The 21,598-nt window shown below is 44.6% G+C and overlaps 1 protein-coding gene across 2 annotated transcripts; it reads left to right on the plus strand.

The window, feature by feature from the left end:
* The first annotated feature begins 1,440 nt into the window (after positions 1-1,440).
* Positions 1,441-20,732, plus strand: LOC140199295 (C-X-C chemokine receptor type 2-like). Of its 2 annotated transcripts, XM_072261106.1 has the most exons (3): positions 1,441-1,573; positions 8,491-8,561; positions 12,571-20,732. In XM_072261106.1, the coding sequence occupies exon 3, from the start codon at positions 12,575-12,577 to the stop codon at positions 13,673-13,675; it is 1,101 nt and encodes a 366-aa protein (XP_072117207.1). In that variant the 5' UTR covers positions 1,441-1,573; positions 8,491-8,561; positions 12,571-12,574; the 3' UTR covers positions 13,676-20,732. The 2 variants fall into 2 exon arrangements, with proteins under 2 accessions (XP_072117207.1, XP_072117206.1); XM_072261105.1 differs by lacking the exon at positions 8,491-8,561.
* Positions 20,733-21,598: the final 866 nt, after the last annotated feature.

Below are 21,598 nucleotides of genomic sequence, written 5' to 3' on the forward strand. Positions count from 1 at the left end.
CAGTTTCAGTAACAGTTATTACCCTTCAACCATGAGGATCTTGAACCAAAGGGAATAACTTCACTTGCCCCATCATTCAAATGTTCCCACAACCTATGGACTCTCTTTCAAATACTTTTCATCTCATATTCTTAATATTTATTGCTTATTTATTTATATTATTTCTTTTTCTCCTTTCCTTTTGTATTTGCACGGTTTGTTGTCTTTCGCACTCTGGTTGTTCACCCTTTTGGGTGTGGCCTTTCATTGATTCTGTTGTGTTTGTTGGATTTAATGAGTACACCCACAAGAAAATGAACCTCATGGTTGTATATGGAGACATATATGTACTTTGACATTAAATTTACTTTGAACTTTAATCTTATAAACCTGTATCAGATCTATGATGATCAAACAAGGTGTGATATGCCCTTCAGTCTATCTCTATGACTTTAAGATTACAAATTACCAGCTCAGATTCGGACAGTTGACAATGACGGGGAGGATCTTGGGGCTAAGGTCCTGGCTTAAGGTTGGAGGGAATTTCTGCTAATCCTTGGAGATGCCTACTGATGCAGTCAAGGGGTAGAGAGGGACATGCACACTTGTTTTTTACAAAATTACAAAAACTTATTCTCAAAATTTCACAAAATGCAAAACACCATTGATTTACCAGACTGTTAAAAAATTCAACTTAAAATATGGCTACTGCTGTCTTTAAAACCCTCAATTCCCTGGGGGGCTTACTGTTCCTGGAGAACCCCCACTGTACCCATAGTGCCCATAGAGAGAGAGAGAGAGAGAGAGACAGAGAGAGGGAGAGAGAGAGAAAGAAAGAGAGACAGAGAGAGAGAGGGAGAAAGAGAGAAAGAGGGAGAGAGGAAGAGAGAGGGGGAGAGAGAGAAAGAGAGAGAGAGAGAGAGGGAGAGAGAAAGAGGAAGAGAGAGCGAGAGAGAGAGATCTTTCCTTAAAGTATTAAAGCACCTCTCTGAATCCTTGAGCAGTCCATGTCACTTCTAGGCCAGGTTTGAGGCTGCAAAGGAATCTGACCATGGCCTGAATTGGCCTCACTGGACCATCTCCAGCAGCTGTGACACTTTAATGAGAGCACTGTGCTTAAATGTGTTTGCAGAGTATTTCACAAGACTCCCAAGTGAAAGAATATTTCACAAGATTGACAAGTGAGAAAAGTCATTTGATTTAAAAGTCCTGCTGGGAGAACACTCAGTGGCTGCTGGCCAAGTGTTCCTGCACAAAGTGGATGAGATTGTGGCTGTAATTGTGACACCTGTGGCCAGATGTGACTCCCAGATTGAGATGCACGTTGTCACAGCTCAGAGATCATGAGAGAGGCCTGGAAGATGTTGTGCATAACATCTCTTCAAATTACCTCACATATTGCAACATGTTTCTCACTTTTACAAAATTTCCAGACATTTCCTGCAACACCCCACATATTGGGTAGGACTCCAGCACTGCCATTTAAACATTTATCATTGCAGTCACTGGGTTTTCAACCCTGTGGGCAGCACAGACCAACCAAGAAATCAAATTCACACAGACAGACGGAGAAGGTGAAACAGCTTTAGTGGAGGTATGTTGGTAGTTCTTTTCAGCAATTTAATTATTTGACCTTAACCTTTATTACTCATTGTGTGTGTATTGCTAGTACAGAACATAAACTTCACGCCTTATCAGAGGTTTCTTCCCCCATGCAGTTAATCTGATCAATCATTTCAGCTAAAAACCCACCCCTCTGTATATTACCATGACTGCAGATTATGTATGTGTTAAGGACATAGAAGCAGGCAGGAAAAGATATTGTTGCAGACACTATGCACCTAACAAACTGCCTCTTCCTAAATCTCCCTTCTGGAAAGCTTATTAGGCCTATTAACACAAAAACTTCATGCCAGCTTATAAATTGCACTGTAGACACTTTAAATCACTTATTATAAATCTGATTACATTGTAAAAACATGCTGATATTTATGCACACTGTTGTAATGTGAGCATTATTAATACTAATTAGGATAATGGGGGGGTTTTGCTTCCGTTCTGTTATTTCCAGTGTGTTTTGTGTATAGTGTGCCTGCCATGCTGTACGGGTTGTGAAAGCCTCTGTATATACATAACGGTTTTGAAGTTCGAGATAAAGTTATTTCTTGGGCATGAAGTTGTCAAGTGCGCTGTTTTCAATGTAGAAGTTACTACATAATTTTGGCGACGAGGTGAACTGGTTTTGTGAATGTATCGGCACGTTTTTCGAATGGGAGCTTTGCGTTTCAGATGGCTATGTTTGGAACTATCGGGGAATTTCTGGAAGGAAACGAGGACTGACCGGAGTATGAGGAAAGGTTGGGACACTTATTCTGTGCTAGTGGAATTACTGAGGAGGCTAAGAAGTGCTCTATTCTCCTGAGTGTGTCTGGGGCAAAGACTTACAAGCTAATAAGGAATTTAGCTGCACCACGGAAACCGGGGGACATTCCATATAACGAACTGGTCAAGCTTGTGGGAAACCACTACAATCCGAAACCTTCTTTGATAGTCCAACCGTGTAAGTTTCACAGCCGTTTCAGGAAGCCAGGTCAGTCTGCAGCCAATTTTGTGGCTGAGCTTCGGCAGCTGTCGGAGCATTGTGATTTCGGAGCGGTGTTGGAAGACATGTTCCGTGATAGGCTGGTATGCGGCATTAATAATGACGGCATACAATGCCGCCTGTTAGGGGAAACCCCACCGCTGACTTTCAAGAAAGCCTTAGAGATTGCCCAAGGCATGGAGATGGCTGCTAATAATGTCAAGGATATCCAGAAAGGACATGGGGGGTCGCAGTCGGCAGCAGTGCACCAAGTCAGGAGGGAGACTGGTAAACAGGCAAAGCGAGTGGAATGTTTCCGGTGTGGAGGGATGCACTATGCAAATGATTGCAAGTTCAGACACTGTCTGCCATGCTTGTAGCAAAAAGGAACATTTAGCTAAAAAGTGCAGAAGTTCAAAGGGTAAGATTAAACCTGGGCAGGGGAAAACTCAACAGGCTCAGACAGCCACACACCATCTAGAAGAAGCAGATGAAGAGGCAGCGTGTGCCTACAACATGTTTAGAGTGGAAACAAATGAGGAACCACCTGAACCATATTATGCCACAGTCACTGTCAGGGGAAAGGACATTAAGTCTGAGATTGATTCAGGGGCTACTGCATCGGTCATTAGTGAGGAGAACTACAGGTGGACATGGGGGTCCAACCTGCCTCCCATTAGACCATCAAAGCTCAAACCTAGGACCTATACGGGGCAGCCCATCCCTCATTTAGGGGTGTTATATGTGGACATTTCAGCCGGGGGTCAGAAGGCTGAAGCCAGGCTAGTGATAGCTAAGGGGCAGGGGGTCCAGTCTTTTGGGTCGCGATTGGCTTCGCAAAATCCGGCTGAACTGGCCCGTCCAGTTTTCAAGGTGGGCAGCTCCCATTATTCCAGTTTTGAAGGCAGACAAAATGGTGAGGATATGTGGGGATTATAAGCTTACGGTGAATCAGGTCTCTAGGCTGGAGGAGTACCCATTGCCATGGGTGGATGACCTGTTTGCGACCCTCTCAGGGGGTAAGCTGTTCACAAAGCTGGACATGAGCCACGGCTACCAACAGCTGCTGCTCCATGAGGATTCAAAGGAGTACATCACAATTAATATGCACAAGGGATTATTCAAGTACAATCGCCTGGTGTTTGGAGTGGCATCCAGCCCTGCCATTTTCCAAAGGACACTGGACACTTTGCCTGGGACACAAGATCACAGCTGAGGGGCTTTGCCCTGTGGAGGACAACGTGAGAGCTATTAAGGAAGCCCCAAGCCCTAAGACCGTCATGGAACTCAGACCATTTTTGGGCATGGTGAATTATTATGGCAAGTTTCTTCCTGACCTCTCAAGGGTTTTGACCCCACTGTATAAGCTGCTTCACGATGGTGAAGAGCAGGAGAAAGCTTTCAAGCAAGTGAAAGAATTTCTCCACTCAGCGAAGCTGCTTGTTCACTATGACCCAGACAAGGAGATCACCCTGGCATGTGATGCCTCACCCTATGGAGTTGGGGCAGTTCTCTCACATGTAATGGAGGACCGTTCAGAGAAGCCTATTGGTTTTGCTTCACGTACCCTGACAGCTGCTGAAAAGGGATATTCACAGCTAGACAAAGAAGGTCTGGCCGTTGTTTTTGCAGTCAAACACTTTCATCAGTACCTTTATGGATGCACATGTACAAGTTATAACGGACCATAAACCACCAATAAGCCTGTTCAGTGAGACCAGATGCATCCCACCGCTAGCCTCAGCCAGGATACAGCGTTGGGCTCTTACATTGTCAGCCTACCGGTACACTATAGTCTACAGAGCGGGTGGGAATAATGCAAATACTGATGCACTGAGTCGACTACCTTTACCTGAGACACCTGTTACTACATATGTGCCTCCAGAGTCTGAGTTTTCATTGGAGAGGCTGTCAGAGACACCTGTAAAGGCGACCCAGATCAGGCAATGGACAGAGAGGGACCTGGTCCTGTCCCAAGTCAAGACTTTTCTTTTATGAGGTTGGCCCAGAGTAATGGAAGGAGAGGGACTGAGGCCTTATGCCAATCGCAAGACAGAACTCAGTCTGCAGGATGACTGCATTTTCTGAGGGGTGAGGGTCATCGTGCCTCCCCCTGGCCGTTCACAGATTGTGGAGGAAATTCATGAGACTCACCCAGGAGTGAGGGAGGGAAGGAGGGGAGGGGAGGGAAGGGATGTTCCCTCCCCTCCCCCCCACCACCCAGGTGTGTCTTGAATGAAAAGCCTTACAAGATCCTACGTTTGGTAGCCAAGAATGGATCAGGATCTGGAGAACAAGCTAAAATCATGCACACAATGTCAGACTAATCAGAATATGCCACCACCAGCTCCTTTGCACCCATGGAAGTGGCCAGACAACCCTTGGTCTAGGCTACATTTGGACTTTGCTGGCCCTTTTATGGGGCAGATGTTTCTTGTAATGGTAGTTGCGCATTCTAAATAGATCGAAGCTCACATCATGAGCAACATCCCAGACCCCTCAACCATAGACAAACTCAGGCAAGTGTTTGCGGTCCACGGGTTGCCTGACACTCTGATCACTGATAACGGCCCGACGTTCACCAGTGAACTGTTCAGAGAGTTCATGCAGCAGAATGGCATTCATCACATTCGGACGGCCACTTTCCACCCAGCCTCAAATGGTTTGGCTGAGCAGGCTGTTCAGACAGTGAAGGAAGGCCTGAAGTGGATGACAGGGGATTCTCTTAGCATGCGGCTTTCACGTTTCCTGTTTAAATACCATCTCACACCACAGACTACAACTGCCCGCACTCCAGCAGAGATGCTGATGGGGCGTAGGCCCAAGTCAAGATTGGACCTGCTGTGCCCGGACATGAAGGCCAAAGTGAAGAGAAAGCAGGAAAAGCAGAAGGAGGGACATGATCAACATGCGGATGACAATGTCTATATGAGAAACAATCAGCAATGGCTGACTGGGGTTATTCTTAAGCAGAGTGGTCCCATCTCCTATGTTGTTAAGCTGACTGATGGGCGTGTTTTCCGCAGACATCAGGACCATGTGCGCCTGCGTCATGATACCGGCTCAGAGGCAGACAGTTCCATGGAGATTCCATTTGTGAGACAGTCTATGGTGGAAGCATGTCCACCAGTGACTTTGCCAGAGGGCGAGACGCTGGCAGAGGGATCGGAGTCCCCTGAGGAGGATGGACATTCTCACGCAGACACACAGACCCCTCTCATGCCTCCAACACCAGACTCACCCAAAACACCATTCAGCGGTGCCTGCTAGGTCACCGGGGGTAGTGCGCAGATCACAGCGCACTCGTAAACCTCCTGACAGACTGAATCTTTGATTAAACAGTTATTTTTTGTTGTCGTTAGATTGAATGTTGAATCTGTCACATTTTCCAGATGTTTTGTATTGATAAGCTGTTGCTGAGATACTAGTATAAGTTTTCAGGGGTACGCAAGTTAATAACACCACTGTTTTTATTTCCTAGTTTTTTACATTTGGGGATGCTGGATTTTAAAGGGGGAGAAGTGTTGTAACGTGAGCATTATTAAAACTAAGTTAATACTAATTAGGATAATTTTTTTAGATTATGAAGACAGGCAGTCCTCTTTTATTGTCATTTAGTAATGCATGCATTAAGAAATGATACAATATTTCCTCCGGTGTGATATCACAGAAACACAGGACAGACCAAGACAGAAAAAACTAACAAAACCACATAATTATAACATATAGTTACAACAGTGCAACAATACCATAACTTGATGAAGAACGGTCCATGAGCACAGTAAAAAGTTCAAAGTCTCTCAAATGTCCCACATCTCACGCAGACAGGAGAAGGAAGAAAACTCTCCCTGCCACACCCGACCACAGTCCGACTCTGAGTCGTCCGAAAACTTCGAGCCTCCGATCAGCCTCCGACACCGAGTACCGAGCGCCATCTCTATCCGAACGATTCGACCTCAACCTCGGTTGCCAGCAGCAGGCAAAGCTGGGGACTTTGAGGCCTTCCCTCCGGAAGGTTTCTCGATCGCACAGTAACAGCGGCAATGAACTGGCGTTTCAGAAATTTCTCCAGATGTTCCTCTGTGCTTTCACGTCTGTCTCCATCAAATCAGAATTGTCCACGGCCCCTATTTAACGGATACGATATCATTTTCACCGGAAGGCTGCGCGCGCGTGGCATGCTGCTCTCTCTCCTCCCGCCTTATAATGGGGGGTTTTACTTCCGTTCTTTTACTTCCGGTGTGTTTTGTGTATAGCGTGCCCACCATGCCATATGGGTTGTAAAAGCCTCTGTATATACATAACGGTTTTGAAGTTTGAGATAAAGTTTTTTCTTTGGGCATGAAGTTGTCTAGTGTGCCTTTTTCAAAGTAGAAGTTACTACACACACTTTATTCCATATCCATATTTCCTAACTTTATTTTTCCTTAATTCTTTATTGTTTATAGTTATTGAATGTGGTTTTTGTTGCTTGTCACACCCTGACCAACAAACCAACCACACTACAGCACATAAATATAAATGGAAACTAAAGCTGTCACTTGACCCTGAATTGATACAGAAAGCACAATCTGTAATAGATCTGCACAGGATTGGAAAAAAGCTGTGGAGTATTGCAAACTCAGCCAGCTCCATCATGGGCACTGGCCTCGCCAGCACTGGAGACAAGGGGCAATCCCTCCAAAAGGCAGCATCCATCATTAAGGACCCCATCACCCAGGACATACCCTCTTCCCATTGTCACCATCAAGGAAGAGGTTCAGGAGCCTGAAGACACACACTCAACATTTTAGGATCAGCTCCCTCTCCTCCACCATCAGATTTCTGAATGGATAACGAAGCCGTGAACACTACCTCATTATTTTTTCCTTTTGTTCTCTTTTCTCTCCTTTTGAATTATTATCTATGTCCATTCTTATTTAATTTGCAGTTATTTATTATTATGTATTACAATGTACTATCACCAGCAACACAACAAATTTCATGACATAGGCCAGTGATGTTAAACTTGATTCTGATTTGTACATGAGTTATACAGCAGGAAAACTGCCATTTCAGCCCAACTTCTCCATGCTAATCAAGATGTCTTTCCCAACTAATCTCTTTTGCCTAAATTTGGTCCATATCCTTCCAAACCTTCCCATCCATGAACCGGTCCACGTAATTTTTAAATGTTGTAATTGTACTGACCTCTATCACTTCCTCCGGCAGCTCGTTCCATATTCGTATCACTGTCGTTATGGGGGGCTTGCTTTCCAGGTAACTTTAAATCTTTCTCCACTCACTTTAAACCTTTGCCCCCTAGTTTCAAGTACCTCCTCCCCCCCACCGTGGGAGAAGGATGATAATCACCTCCCCTTTCTATCATTCTCATAATTTTATAAACCGCTATAAACAGAGAAGATGCTGGAAACCCCCAGGTGACCAAATGAACAAATGAATCAGAATCAGAATTAGACTTATTATCACTGACAAGTGTCACTGAACCACTGAGGTGGTTCATTTTGGTAGGTCAAATATGATGGTAGAATATAGTGTTAATGGTAAGACTCTTGGCAGTGTGGAGGATCAGAGGGATCTTGGGGTCCGAGTCCACAGGACACTCAAAGCTGCTGCACAGGTTGACTCAGTGTTAAGAAGGCATACGGTGCATTGGCCTTCATCAACTGTGGGATTGAGTTTAAGAGCCGAGAGGTAGTGTTGCAGCTATATAGGACCCTGGTCAGACCCCACTGTGCTCAGTTCTGGTCACCTCACTACAGGAAGGATGTGTAAACTATAGAGGGTGCAGAGGAGATTTACGAGGTTAGGTTGAGTGAACTTGGCTTTTTCTCCTTGGAGCGACGGAGGATGAGAGGTGACCTGACAGAGGTGTACATGATAATGACAGGCATTGATGATGTGGATAATCAGAGGTTTTTTCTTCCCAGGGCTGAAGTGGCTAGCACGAGAGGGCATAGTTTTAAGGTGCTTGGAAGTAGGTACAGAGGAAATGTCAGAGGTAAGTTTTTTACGCAGAGAGTGGTGAGTGTGTGGAATGGGCTGCTGTGGTGGCAGTGGAGGTGGAAACCATAGGGTCTTTTAAGTGACTCCTGGATAGGTACATGGAGCTTAAAAAAATAGAGGGCTATGGGTAAGCCTAGGTGGTTCTAAGATAAGGACATGTTTGGCACAGCTTTGTGAGCTGAAGGGCCTGTATTGTGCTGTAGGTTTTCTATGTTTCTAAATCTGTTGTTTTGCTGCAGCCGTACAGTGCAATACTTAAAATATACTTCTTAAGCCTATCACCTCTACTGGGACATAGGCCATCAACAGCAACTCACCAGAGTCCCAAGTCGACTGTTTATTCACCTCCATAGATGCTGCCTGACTTGCTGAGTTCCTCCAGCATCTTAGAACATAGAACACTAGAGTATAGTACCAGCTCTTCGGCCCACAATGCTGTGCTGGCCTTTTAACCTACTCTGAGATCAATCTAACCCTTTCCTCCCACATAGTCTTTCATTTTCCTTTCATCCATGTACCTATCTAAGAGTCTCTTAACTGTCCTTTACACCATCTCTGGAAGCATGTTCCATGCATCCACCACTCTCTGTATAAAGACCTTATCCCTGACATCCCTCTTATTCTTCCTTCCAATCACAATATAATTATACAACCTCCACCCTGGAAGACATCTCTGGCTGTCTGCTCTATCTATGACTCTTATCATCTTATACACCTCTATTAAGTCACCTTTCGTCCTATGCTCCAAAGAGAAAAGCCTTAGCTCGCTCAACCTATCCTCATAAAACTTGCTCTCTAATGCAAGCAGCATCCTGGTAAATCTCCTCTGCACCATCTCTAAAGCTTCCACATCCTTCCTATAATAAAGCAACCAGACGTGAACACAATATTCTATGTGTGGTCTAACCAGGGCTTCATAGAGCTGCAACAAGAACCTTGTGGCTCTTCAACTCAATCCCCCTACTAATGAAGGCTAATACACCATATGCCTTCTTAATAACCCTGCACACTTGCATGGAAACTGTGAAGGAATTATGGATGTGGACCTCAAGATCCTTCTGTTCCTTCACACTGCTAAGAACCCTGCACTCTGTCTTCAAGTTCAACCTTCCAAAGTGAATCACTTCACACTTTTCTGGATTGTACTCGATCTGCCATAGCACACCCCAGCTCTTCATCCTGTCAATGTCCTGTTGCAACCTGCACCACTCTTATTCACTATCCACAACTCCAGCAAACTTTGTGTCATCTGCAGACTTACTAACCCACCCTCGTCACGTATAAAAATAACAAAGAGCAGGGGTCCCAGAACCAATCCTTGTGAAACACCACTGGCCACCAAGCTCCAAGTAGAATTTGCTTTATTTACAACTACTCTCTGGTTTCTATGGGCAAGCCAGTTCTGTATCCACACAGCCAAGTTTCCCTGGATCTCATGTCTCCTGACTTTCTGAGTGAGACTATCACAGGGAACCTTATCAAATGCCTTACTAAAATCTGTATACACACTCATCCACTCTTCTACCTTCATCAATGCACTTAGTCACATCCTCAAAGAATTCAATCAGGCTCACATGGTATGGCCTGGCTCTCACAAAGCCACGCTGACTATCCCCAATCAGACTATGTTTCTCCAAATACTCATAAATCCCACCTCTAAGGATCCTCTCTAAAAATTTGCCTAAGACTCACTGGTCTATAATTCCCAGTGTTATCCCTACTCCCTTTCTTGAATGAGAAATAACATTTCCCACTCTCCAGTCATCTGGTACTGCTCCTATGGCCAGTGTGGATGCTCAGGTTGTTGTCAAGGGTACAGCAATCTCTTCCCTCACTTCCCGTAGTAACCTGGGTTATAGCCCATCTGGCACCACGGACTGATCTATCCAAATGTTTTTTAGACGTTCCAGTACATCCTCTTTCTCAATGTCAACACGTTCAAGCATATCAACCTGTTTTACACTGTTCTCATAATCGTCAAAGTCCTTCTCGCTCTGGTTATCCTCATGATCTTCATATGTATGTAGAATGCTTTGGGGTTTCCTTTAATCCTTTTCACCTAGGTATTTTCATGCCTCCTTCTTGCTCTCCTAAGTATATTCCTAGCTACCTTGTAATTCCCTAGAGCCCTGTCTTCCTAAACCTTAAGTGAGCTTCTTTTTCCCTTTTGACTAAGTGTTCCACTTCTCTTGTCAACTGTGGCTCCTTCACCCTACCATCCTTTCCCTGCCTTAATAGGATGAAGTTATCCAAAACCCATGCAAGTTCTCCCTAACCAATGCCCACATTTCCATTGTGCATTTCCCTAAGTAGATCTGTTCCCAATTTATGTTCCTAAGTTCCTGCCTAATAGCATCATAATTCCACCCCCCCTCACCCCAATTAAATACTTTCCCAGAATGGATCCCTCGAGAACATCACTGGCTACCTCCATGTAGAATACTTCCATCTGCTACCACCCTTTGCAACCTGTGGACAAGCCAATTTAGAATCCATGCGGACAAGCTTCCCTGGATCCCATGTGGATTCTGCGAGAGTGGTGTTCGAAGGACTTGGGGCTTGTGTAAGGCCCATTGCTCTCAAGACATCCGATAATTATCACAAAACACGTCAATGTGGAGAATGCAGGGCAGCTGCCCTTGTGTGTGGACAGGAAGGCTCTACAACGGGTAGTCAAAACTGCCCAATGCATTACTGGCACCAGGCTACCCTCCGTCAAAGACATATTCAAAGATTCAAAGTACATATGCAGCATTCAACCCTGAGATTTGTCTTCTCCACAGACAGCCTCGGAACAGAGAACCATGGAACCAACTCGCTCAAAAAAAAACATCAACTCTTCCCACACGCAAAAAAAATTGTGCAAACAGCTAAAAAAAAGAGTGAAAACACAAAATCAAAAGGCATATTTCAGTACAGTTCAACTCAGCAATCATTATCTGTATTATCTGCCTCAATTTCAAAAATCACCCAAAAGTAACAGGGAAAAAAAGGAATGACCTGAACTAGTAGCCATCATAAACCTGAATCTACAAACCGCAGCGATTAAACCTTGCTCCAGCACCATCCTCGAGGGAGAGAGAGACATCACGTGTATGCAAGGGCCTTTCCTCAAGAGCAGTGAGTGAGAGGGAGAGGGAGACTGCCACATGCAGACACCCTGCTCTGCCGGTAGCAAGTGAGAGGCTGATAGATGGTGCTGAACACTCTCTCTCACCCTCCGTACCCACCTCGATGACTTCAATCTTCTTTGGCACTTTAATCAGCAAGGTTGGTGAGAGACGGAGTCGATCTCTTATCTCTTAGCTTCCTGGCCTCCCTGGTGCACACTTTCCTTATAGCCTCGAAGAACCTTCTTGGAGACAGTAAAGCTCCAGATAGCCTGATCGGCTCAAAAATACAATAATGTAGATAACAGGCTCCAACAGTAACAAAGGCAGATCTGGAATAAATAGAAGATGTAAAAGAACTAAAAGTATATACATAAAAATTCCAGAAAAGGGCCAGTAACATCATGAAGGAACCCACCCACCCTGCCCATGGACTGTTTGTCCCACTCCCATCAGGGAGGAGGCTATGTAGCACCCATGCCGGGACCACCAGACTTAAAAACAGTTACTTTCCCCAAGAAGTAAGGCTGATCCACACCACCACCCACTAACCCACCCTCCACACCCCCAACGACCACTATATAATTTCCTGTCAGTCACCTTATCTACAGACACCCCTGTGCCTAGTGTCACTTTATGGACAGACAGTACAATCAATCTATGTATACAAGCTATCTTATGTACAGTATTGATATTTATTGTGTTTTTTTATGATTGGGTTCTTGATCTTATTGCATTTGTTTGTGCTGCTTTGGATCTGGAGTAGCAATTTTTTTTCATTCTCATTTACACTTGTGTACTGGAAATGACATTAAACAATCTTGAATCTCGAATTAGTTAGTTGGAATATTGCAATATCTGACCATTCTCATTATATACTCTGTCTCCCTACAGGAAAATGGTCGGACAGAGTTTTCAAGTTGATGACATCGACTTCAGCAATTATTTTGAAAATTATTCATATGAGTACTATTTAGATCCGGATGTATCTCCCTGCACACCCATGGTGAGAGCTTCAATCAATATTGCACTTACTGTTGTCTACAGCCTGGTGTGTTTCCTCGCCGTGTTGGGGAACCTGGTGGTGATGATCGTCGTTCTTTACAACCGAAGTGTGATCTCGTCCACAGACATCTACCTGCTCCACCTGGCCACGGCTGACCTGCTCTTTGCCGTCACTCTACCCTTCTGGGCAGTGGATGCCATGTCTGGGTGGGTGTTTGGCGATGCCATGTGTAAGATTGTCAGCATGCTCCAGGAGGTGAACTTTTATAGTGGCATCCTGTTGCTGGCCTGTATCAGTGTTGACCGTTACCTCGCCATCGTCCACTCTGCCCAGTCCCACAGGCAGAAGCGGCCATTCCTGATCAAACTGGTCTGTGCTGTTGTGTGGGCGCTGGCTGTTCTCCTGTCTTTACCCATCCTCTACAAGGGCAAGTTCATCTACTTTGAAAGAATCTTGTGTTACGAGATGCTCGATGGTGAATCAGCCGTAATCTGGAAAAAGACTACCAGGATTTTGCGACATATTATTGGGTTTCTCATCCCTCTGGGAATCATGATCTTCTGCTACAGTGTCACGCTCCTGAAACTGTATCAAATGAAAGGTTTGCAGAAGCAGAAAGCCATGAAGGTCATTATCGCCGTGGTCGTCGCCTTCCTCATTTGTTGGCTGCCCCACAATATCACCGTGTTTGTTGACACTCTGATGAGGAGCAAGCTCATCGCCGAGACTTGTGACAGGCGCAATCACATCAATCGGGCTCTGTCTGCATCTCTGTGTCTGGGATTTCTGCACTGCTGCGTGAACCCAATCTTGTACGCCTTCATTGGGGTGAAATTCCGGAGGAACCTGGTCAAAATCTTGGCTAAGGCGGGCATCATTAAGCAAACTCTTGTATTGAAGTACAGGAGATCTGTTTCATCCGCCTCTGATTCTGGGCTTATTTCAACCAGCGTGTACATTGCTTATGATGGAAGTGTTCGGGCCAATAAGTAAGCGTTGGCAGATGGACGGGGACTGATCCTGTTCTTGGAGTGACTGAGCAGCTGATGAGAGGAACAAGGTTAACAGTGCAGGCTACTGCGAATATTGTAGGGCTTAGACATTTGTCCTTTTATGTCATTGCATTGATTCTCTGTTGTTTTATCCAGGTTCAATGTTAATTTAACAAATTCACTTTGCGTTTATACAGTTAACCAGGTCTCCGGTCATTCTTTCTTGATTTTTGAAGTACAATCTGTACGTCATAGAGCAGTGGAGCACAGGCGTGGGTCTTTTGGCCCACAACGATTGAACCAAACATCAAGCAGAGTTAGACTGAACCTCATCTGCCAGCACATGATTCATTTCTCTCTGTTCCCTGCAGATTCATGTGTCTGTCTAACAGCCTCTATCATATCTGCCTCTACCACCACCCCTGGCAGCTACTCAAGGCACCCACCACTCTCTGTGTAAAAATAGTACCTAGCTAAACTAATCCCTTCTGCCCACAGAATGTCCGTATCCCTCCATTCTCTGCACATTCACATACCTGTTCAAGAACCTTTAAATGCCTCTATGGTATCTGCCTCCATCACCACTTCAGGCAGCATATTCCGGGTACTCACCACGCTGTGTAAAAAAAAATTGCCATAAACATCTCATTTAGACTTTTTCGCCTTCTCCCCTTAAAGTCCAAGTCCTTTACTTTTTGACACTTATACCTTAGGGAAAAGATTCTGACCGTTAAAGTCAAAGTTGAGTTTATTGTCATAGGCAGAAGTACATCATCTATGCACAGATGCAGTGAAAAACTTACTTGCCGCAACATCACAGGCGCATTGGAATCATACATGCAACATTCACAAGGAAAACATCAACTAAACATAAACGAACACAGTTTTTACAGGAAAGAACGGGAACAAAAAAAACCCCTAAAGTTCAGTTTAGTGCAAAGTGGTCACAGTGTTGCTCAACTGTAGTGCTTAGGGCTGTACCAGTTGGTTCAAGAACTGTATGGTTGAAGGGAAGTAGCTGTTCCTGAACCTGGTGGTGTGAGAGGTTAGGCTTCTCTCCCTCCTGCCCGATGATAGTTGTCTGTCATGTCTGAAAATGACAGGAAACCTGTGCAGGAGGGATTTGAAACTGGAAAAGCTGTTGCACTGGGACAATGAGCACGGAGCCCTGGGTCCAGTGGTACTCGTAGTCGTCACAGCTCCTGTCTTCCTTGGTTGCAGTGTTAGACATTGACTTCTGTGCCACGTCATGCCCTTCACTCTCCATGGAACTGTCTTCCTGACTGTTGCATCTCAGGGCAGATCTCGTCAGCCCAGTCGGCTGGAGCTGACTTCGTGTGCAAGGACTGGTGTGTCCCTCTCTCACTAGGATATGATGCCCGCTGGTTATCCTCAGCTGGTTTAGCCTGTCTGATGAAGCTCCATACCAGGGAGTGGCTGCTGTAGCATGCAAACATCTACTTGGAGCCAAAGGTGAGAGCTGAATGTCCGGTGGGCTCCAGAGGTGAGTGAGCTGCCCCAGAATAGACACTGCAGGCCCCTTCACCAGAGTTGCTACCCCCCTTGGAAGCCCCATACATCCCACCCAATGGTAACTGTGAATAGATGGAACGGCCCGGATGGTGGGGATCTTTGATGATAGATGTTTCCTTCTGTTTACCAACATGTTTTATAAATCTAATGATTCCCACAGTTATCTTGACTATACCTCTTCCCAGCTGTCTCCTGTGAAAATGCCATTCCCTTTTCTCAATTCCTTCATTTTGCTTCATCTCTTCCCAGGATAAAGCTTTCCTTTCCAGGTCCTCCTTCTTGAAGGAACAAGGTTTGCCTTCCTCCACTATTGATGCTGGCCTCACCTGCATCTCCTCCATTTCCTGGACATCCACGCTCACACCATCTACCTGCTTCCTTAACAGGGATAGAGTTCCTGTTGTCCTCACTTGCCATTCCATGGGCCTCTGCGTCCAAGACAACATCCTCTGCAATCTCCATGGGATCTTACCACCAAACACACCTTTACCTCCCTTTCAACGTCCAGTTTCCACTCCCTCCTCGTCCATTTGTCCCTCTCCACCGATCTCCCTCCTGGAACATATCCCTGCAAGCGACAGAAGTGCCACACCTACCCATTCCCCTCTTTGTTCACCTCCATTCAGAGCCCCAAATCGTCCCCCCAGTTGAACCAAAACTCTGTTGGGGTCGCGCATTGTATCCGGTGCCCCCAATGCACCAGATAGGTGCACCTACATACGCGAGACCGAACGTAAATTGGAGGGCTGCTTTGTCGAGCACTTCCACTCCATCCACAAAAAGCCAAATTTCCGAGCAGCCAACTATTTTAATTCCTATTCCCGTTCCGTTCTGAAATGACCTCCTCTTCTGCCACGATGAGGTCACTCTCAGGATGGGGAAGCAACACCTTGTATTCCCTTTAGGTAGCTTCCAACATGATGGAATGAACTTCGATTTCTCCTTCCAGTATTTTGTTGTTATTTCTTCTTTTTCTTTTCTCCTCCTCCTTCCCTCCCCTTCTATTCCCCACTCTGGCCTCTTATCTCTTCCCTTCACCTGCCTATCACCTGCCCCGGTGCCTCTCCTTCTTCCCTTTCTACCATGATCAAATCTCCTCTCATATCAGATAAATTCTCCAGCCTTTTACCATTCCCACTCACCTGGCTTCACCTACCACCTTCTAGCTTGTCATCCTTTCCCTTCCCCACCTTTTTATTCTGGTATCATCCCCTTTCCTTTCCAGTCTTGATGAAGGATCGTACCCCGAAACATCAACTGTTTATTAGTGTCTATAGATGCTGTGGGACCTGCTGAGTTCCTCCAGCATTTTGTGTGTGTTGGCAGACACATTTCACTGTATGCTTCACTCCACCTGTGATAAATACATGAATCAGAATCCGAATCTTAGGATTCTCCTGTTGTTTAACGAGGCATATGATGCATTGCCATTCATTAGAACTTAAGAGTCACAAATTAATGCTGCAGATCTGCAAAATTCTGGTTAGACCACACTTGGAATATCGTGCTCACTTCTGGTCGCCTCATTGTAGGAAGGATGTGGAAGCTTTAGAGAGGGTGCAGAGGAGATTTACCAGGATGCTGCCTGGATTAGAGAGCTTGTCTTATGAGGATAGGTTGAGCGAGCTAGGGCTTTTCTTGTTGGAGCAAAGGAGAATGAGAAACAACCTGATAGGGGTGTAATTTTTATTTATGAGATGAGAATCTTAAAATGTATAAGATGATCTGAGGCAAGAGTACAGCTGAGTTAGTAGAGTTTCCCAGGGCGGAAAAGACTCATAGAAAGGGACATAATTTGGAGATGATTAGAGGAAAGTTTAGGGGAGATGTTTTTTGCACAGAGAGTGGTGGGTGCATGGTGGTGGTAGAGGCAGATACTACTTGGGGCACCTAAGCAACTCTTAGGCACATGGATGAAAGAAAGAGTGAAAAAGCTTGAGCAAGAGAAAGCAAAACAAAAGCTGTAGGTCGAATTCTTTTTCTCCTCACAATTTATTGTTTTGTCCTTCTTTTTTGTTGCTCAGTTAGAAATAGTAGAATTGCCAGGCAGGATCCTCTTGAGGTACGTGGGTGGGCAGGGAGGTCTCCAGTGTCCCTGACTGCTCCTGCGAACCCCTTATCGCGGTTTCTTAGAAGCTGAAGCTGGATGAACTCCAGATCATTCGGGAGGCGGAGGGAGCGATAGACAGGGCATACAGAGAGGTAGTTACACCCAAGGTGCAGGACACAGGAGACTGGGTGACAGGCAGGATGGGGAAAGGTGTAAATCTGCCAGTCCATGTACCCCTGTGGCCAACCCCCTCAACAACAGGTGTTTCACATTGGATGCTCTGGAGGGGAAGTGGGGATGGTGGGGGGGGGGGGGAAATGGATGACCTAGTAGAGGAAAGTCACACCGGTCAGGTCTCTGCACTGAGTCAGTCCCTGTGACTCAGAAGGGAAGAGGGAGAAAAGGGAAGAAGTGAGTTGTGGTGATAGAGTATTCGTTAGTTAGGGGAACAGAAAGGAGGTTCTGCGGTCGACAACAAGATTCCCAGATGGTATTTTGCCTCCTGGTTGCCAGGGACCAGGGCATCTCAGATCGGGTCCTCAGCATTCTTAAGTGGGAGGGTGAAAAGCCAGAAGGCGTGGTCCATGTGGGTACCAATGACATGGGGAGGATGAGTCGTGAGATTCTGTAAAGGGAGTTTGGTAAGTTAGGTGCTAGGTTAAAGGGCTGGGCATCCAAGGTCACGAGCTCAGGATTCCTTCCCGGGACACGTGCTAGTGAGGCCAGAAATAGGAAGATTAGACAGTTTAACATGTGGCTAAGGAGTTGGTGTAGGAGGAACGGCAGAAAATTTTTGGATCATCAGGTTCCTTTACAGCGAAGATGGGACCTGTACAGACTAGACAATTTGTACCTGAACTGGAAGGAGACTAATATCCTTGCAGGAAGGTTTGCTAGTGCTACATGGTGGGGTTTAAACTAGAGTTGCTGGGGGAAGGGAACCAGAGTGCTAGAACAGTTTGTGGTGAGATTGTGGAGGACCTCAAGCAAAGTCTGGAATCAAAAGGTTGAGCAAGGTTGAGCAAAAGGTTGTATGACTAATGTCCTGAGTTGTGTATATTTCAATGCAAGAAGTATTGTAGGAAAGGCAGATGAGCTCAGGGCATGGATTAACTCCAGATCATTCAGGAGGCGGAGGGAGCGATAGACAGGGCATACAGAGAGGTAGTTACACCCAAGCTGGAATTATGATATTGTAGCCATTAGTGAGACTTGGTTGCAGGAGGGATAGGACTAGAATTCTGGAGTTCCATTGTTTTAGATGTGACAGAGCGGGAGGGATTAAATGTCACTGAGGACAGGCTGGAGAACTCGTCTAGAGAGATATTATTGGGGCAAATGAGTAATAAGAAGCTTATGACAACATTAATTGGTGTACATTACAGACCACTCAACAGTCTGAGGGATTTAGAGGAACAAATTTGTGGAGAGATCGCAGACTGTTGTAAGAAACATAAAGTTGTTATTGTAGGTGATTTTAACTTTCCACATATTGGCTGGGATTCCCATACTGTAAAAAGGACTGGATGGGATAGAGTTTGTCAAATGTGTTCAGAAAAGTTTCCTTAATCAGTACGTAGAAGTCCTAACGAGAGAACGCGATTCTTGATCTGCTATTAGGGAATGAGACAGGGCAAGGGAAAGAAGTTTGTGAAGTGTGAGGCCATCAAAAGTGAAAATTACAGAGTAAAAAGCGTGTATGTGCCTGTCAGAATAAAAGGTAAAGAATGCAAGTGTAAGGAACCTTGGTTTTCGAGAGATATTGAGGACCCGGTTAACGAAAAAAAGGAACTACATAGCCAGTATAGGCAGGTAGGAACAAATGAGGTACTTATAGAGTATAAGAAATGCAAGGGAACACTTAAGAAAGAAATCAGGAAGGCTAAAAGAAGGCAAGAGGTTGCCCTACCAGACAAGGTGATGGAGAATCCAAAGGAGTTCTTCAGATATGTTCAAAGTAAAAGGATTGCAAAGGATAAAATTGGTCCTCAGGAAGATCCAAATGGTAATCCCTGTGCAGAGGTGGGTGAGATCATAAATAACTTTTCTTACATCTGTATTTGCTCAAGAGATGGAAACAGAGTTGATAGAAGTGAAGCAAAGTGGCATCGTTCATGGACACTGTACAGGTTACAGAGGAGGAGGGGTCTGCTGTCATGAGACAAATCAGGGTGAATAGATCCCCAGGGCCTGACAAGCAGTTCCCGTGGACCCTAAGGGAGGCATGCAGAAATTGCTGGGGCCCTAGCAGAGATATTCAAATCATCCTTAGGGATAGGTGAGATACAAGAGGATTGGAGGATAGCCAGTGTTGTTCGGCTGCTGAAGAAAGGCCCGAAGCATAAACCAAGAAACTACAGGCTGTAATGGAAAAGACATTGGAATGTATTCTAAGGGACCTGATATACAAGTATTTGGACAAATAGGGACTGATTAGAAATAGTCAGCATGGTAATCCAAAAATTGCAGTAATAGGATGAAGTTGTAAATCAATATGCAAAACTACTGAAATAATATCAAAAATGCCTTTCCAATATTTTTCCAAAAGAGGGCAAGACCAGGACATACATGTCAAGGAAGCTACCTCAGAAGTACATCTGTCACAGACAGGATTTATATGACCATAAAAACGAGCTAACTTATCCTTAGACATACAGGCCCTATGAACCACCTTAAATAGTATCAAAGCGTGTCTAGCACACATTGAAGAAGTGTTAACTAGTTGGAGAATTTTCTCCCATTTCTCTATGGGTAAAGATACCTGAAGTTCTCTTTCCCACTCATTCTTAATTTTATCAGACATACCTAAACGTATTTCCGTAATTAAATCATAAACAATTGCTATTAAACTCTTCTGATAGGGGTCTAAACCTTAAAAAAATTCTGTAATTTCAGTTTGATGTGATAGATTTTAGTCACTTATCCCCTTCAGCTTGTCGTTCGATTGCATTCGTTACATTAATAGTCAGAAGATCTATTTTATTTAAATTGAAAGATTCTGATCCCCTACTACATTTCAATGGTTTCCCCAAACTATAACATATTTAAATTTGGAAAAAATTAGGAGTGGTACCACTGATCCTTCGGTTAAATTTGAAGAAACTTGGAGGCCATTTATTCAACATTTTCATATGACGTAAGTTGACCTCTTCCGAATCCTTTTTAATAACTTTTTGTTTGTGGATAGAGGAGTGGAGTTAATGACAAATAATGATCTTAACCGATGAAATATGGCAGCCCAGTCTTTGTTTTGTTTTGTTTTGTTTAATTTTGTTTTGCTTTTTTCAGTGTAGGGGGGGTAAAAACTTTTTTTTGAATCTTTTTCATGTTCAGTTATTAAGAGACTGGGAGGTTTAAATTAAATATGTTACTCGGAGTCTGTGTCTGTATACGTTAACTGTTATTAATGTAATCCCGATCTCTTTGTATCATCATTGTTATGTTTATCAATTTGAAACTCAATAAAAAAAATTGGAAAAGGAAAAAGAAATAGTCAGCATGGCTTTGTGCGTGGTCAGTCATGTCTAACCAATCTTATGCAGTTTTTCAAGAAAGTTACCAGGAAAATGGATGAAGGCAAGGCAATGGATGTTGTCTACATGGATTTTGGCAAGGCATTTGACGAGGTCCCGGATTGGAGGCTGGTCGGGGGGGTTTAGTCACTCGGCATTCAGGTTGAGGTAGTAAATTGGATTAGACGTTGGCTTCGTGGGAGAAGCCAGACAGTGGTAGTAGATGGTTGCCTCTCTTACTGGAGGCCTGTGGTGTACCGCAGGGATCAGTGCTGGGTGCGTTGTTGTTTGTCATCTATATCAGTGATCTGGATGACAGAGTGGTTAACTAGATCAGTATATTTGCAGGTGACACCAAGATTGGGGGTGTAATGGACAGTGAAGAAGGCCATCATGGCATGTAGAGGGATCTGGATCAGCTGGAAAATGGACTGAAAATGACAGGTGGAATTTAATGCAGACACTACACTTCAGTAGGATCAACCAGGGTAGGTCTAACACAATGAACAGTAGGGCGCTGAGGAGTGTGGAGGAACAAAGGGAAGTGGTGTCACAGGTAGATAAGGTCATAAAGAAAGGTTTTAGTACATTGGCCTTCATAAATCAAAGTATTGAGTTCAGGATTTAGGATATTATGTTGAAGTTGATTAAGACATTGGTAAGGCCTAATTTGGAATATTGTGTGCAGTTGGTCATCTAATTATAGGAAAGATGTAAATAAGGTTGAAAGAGTGCAAAAAAAATTTTCAAGAATGTTGCCGGATCTGGAGGACCAGAGTTATAAGGACAGATTGAATTTGGACTTTATTCCATAGAATGTAGAAGATTG

The sequence above is a fragment of the Mobula birostris genome, chromosome 6 (genome assembly GCF_030028105.1).
Source record: "Mobula birostris isolate sMobBir1 chromosome 6, sMobBir1.hap1, whole genome shotgun sequence".
Taxonomy (NCBI): Eukaryota; Metazoa; Chordata; class Chondrichthyes; order Myliobatiformes; family Myliobatidae; genus Mobula; species Mobula birostris.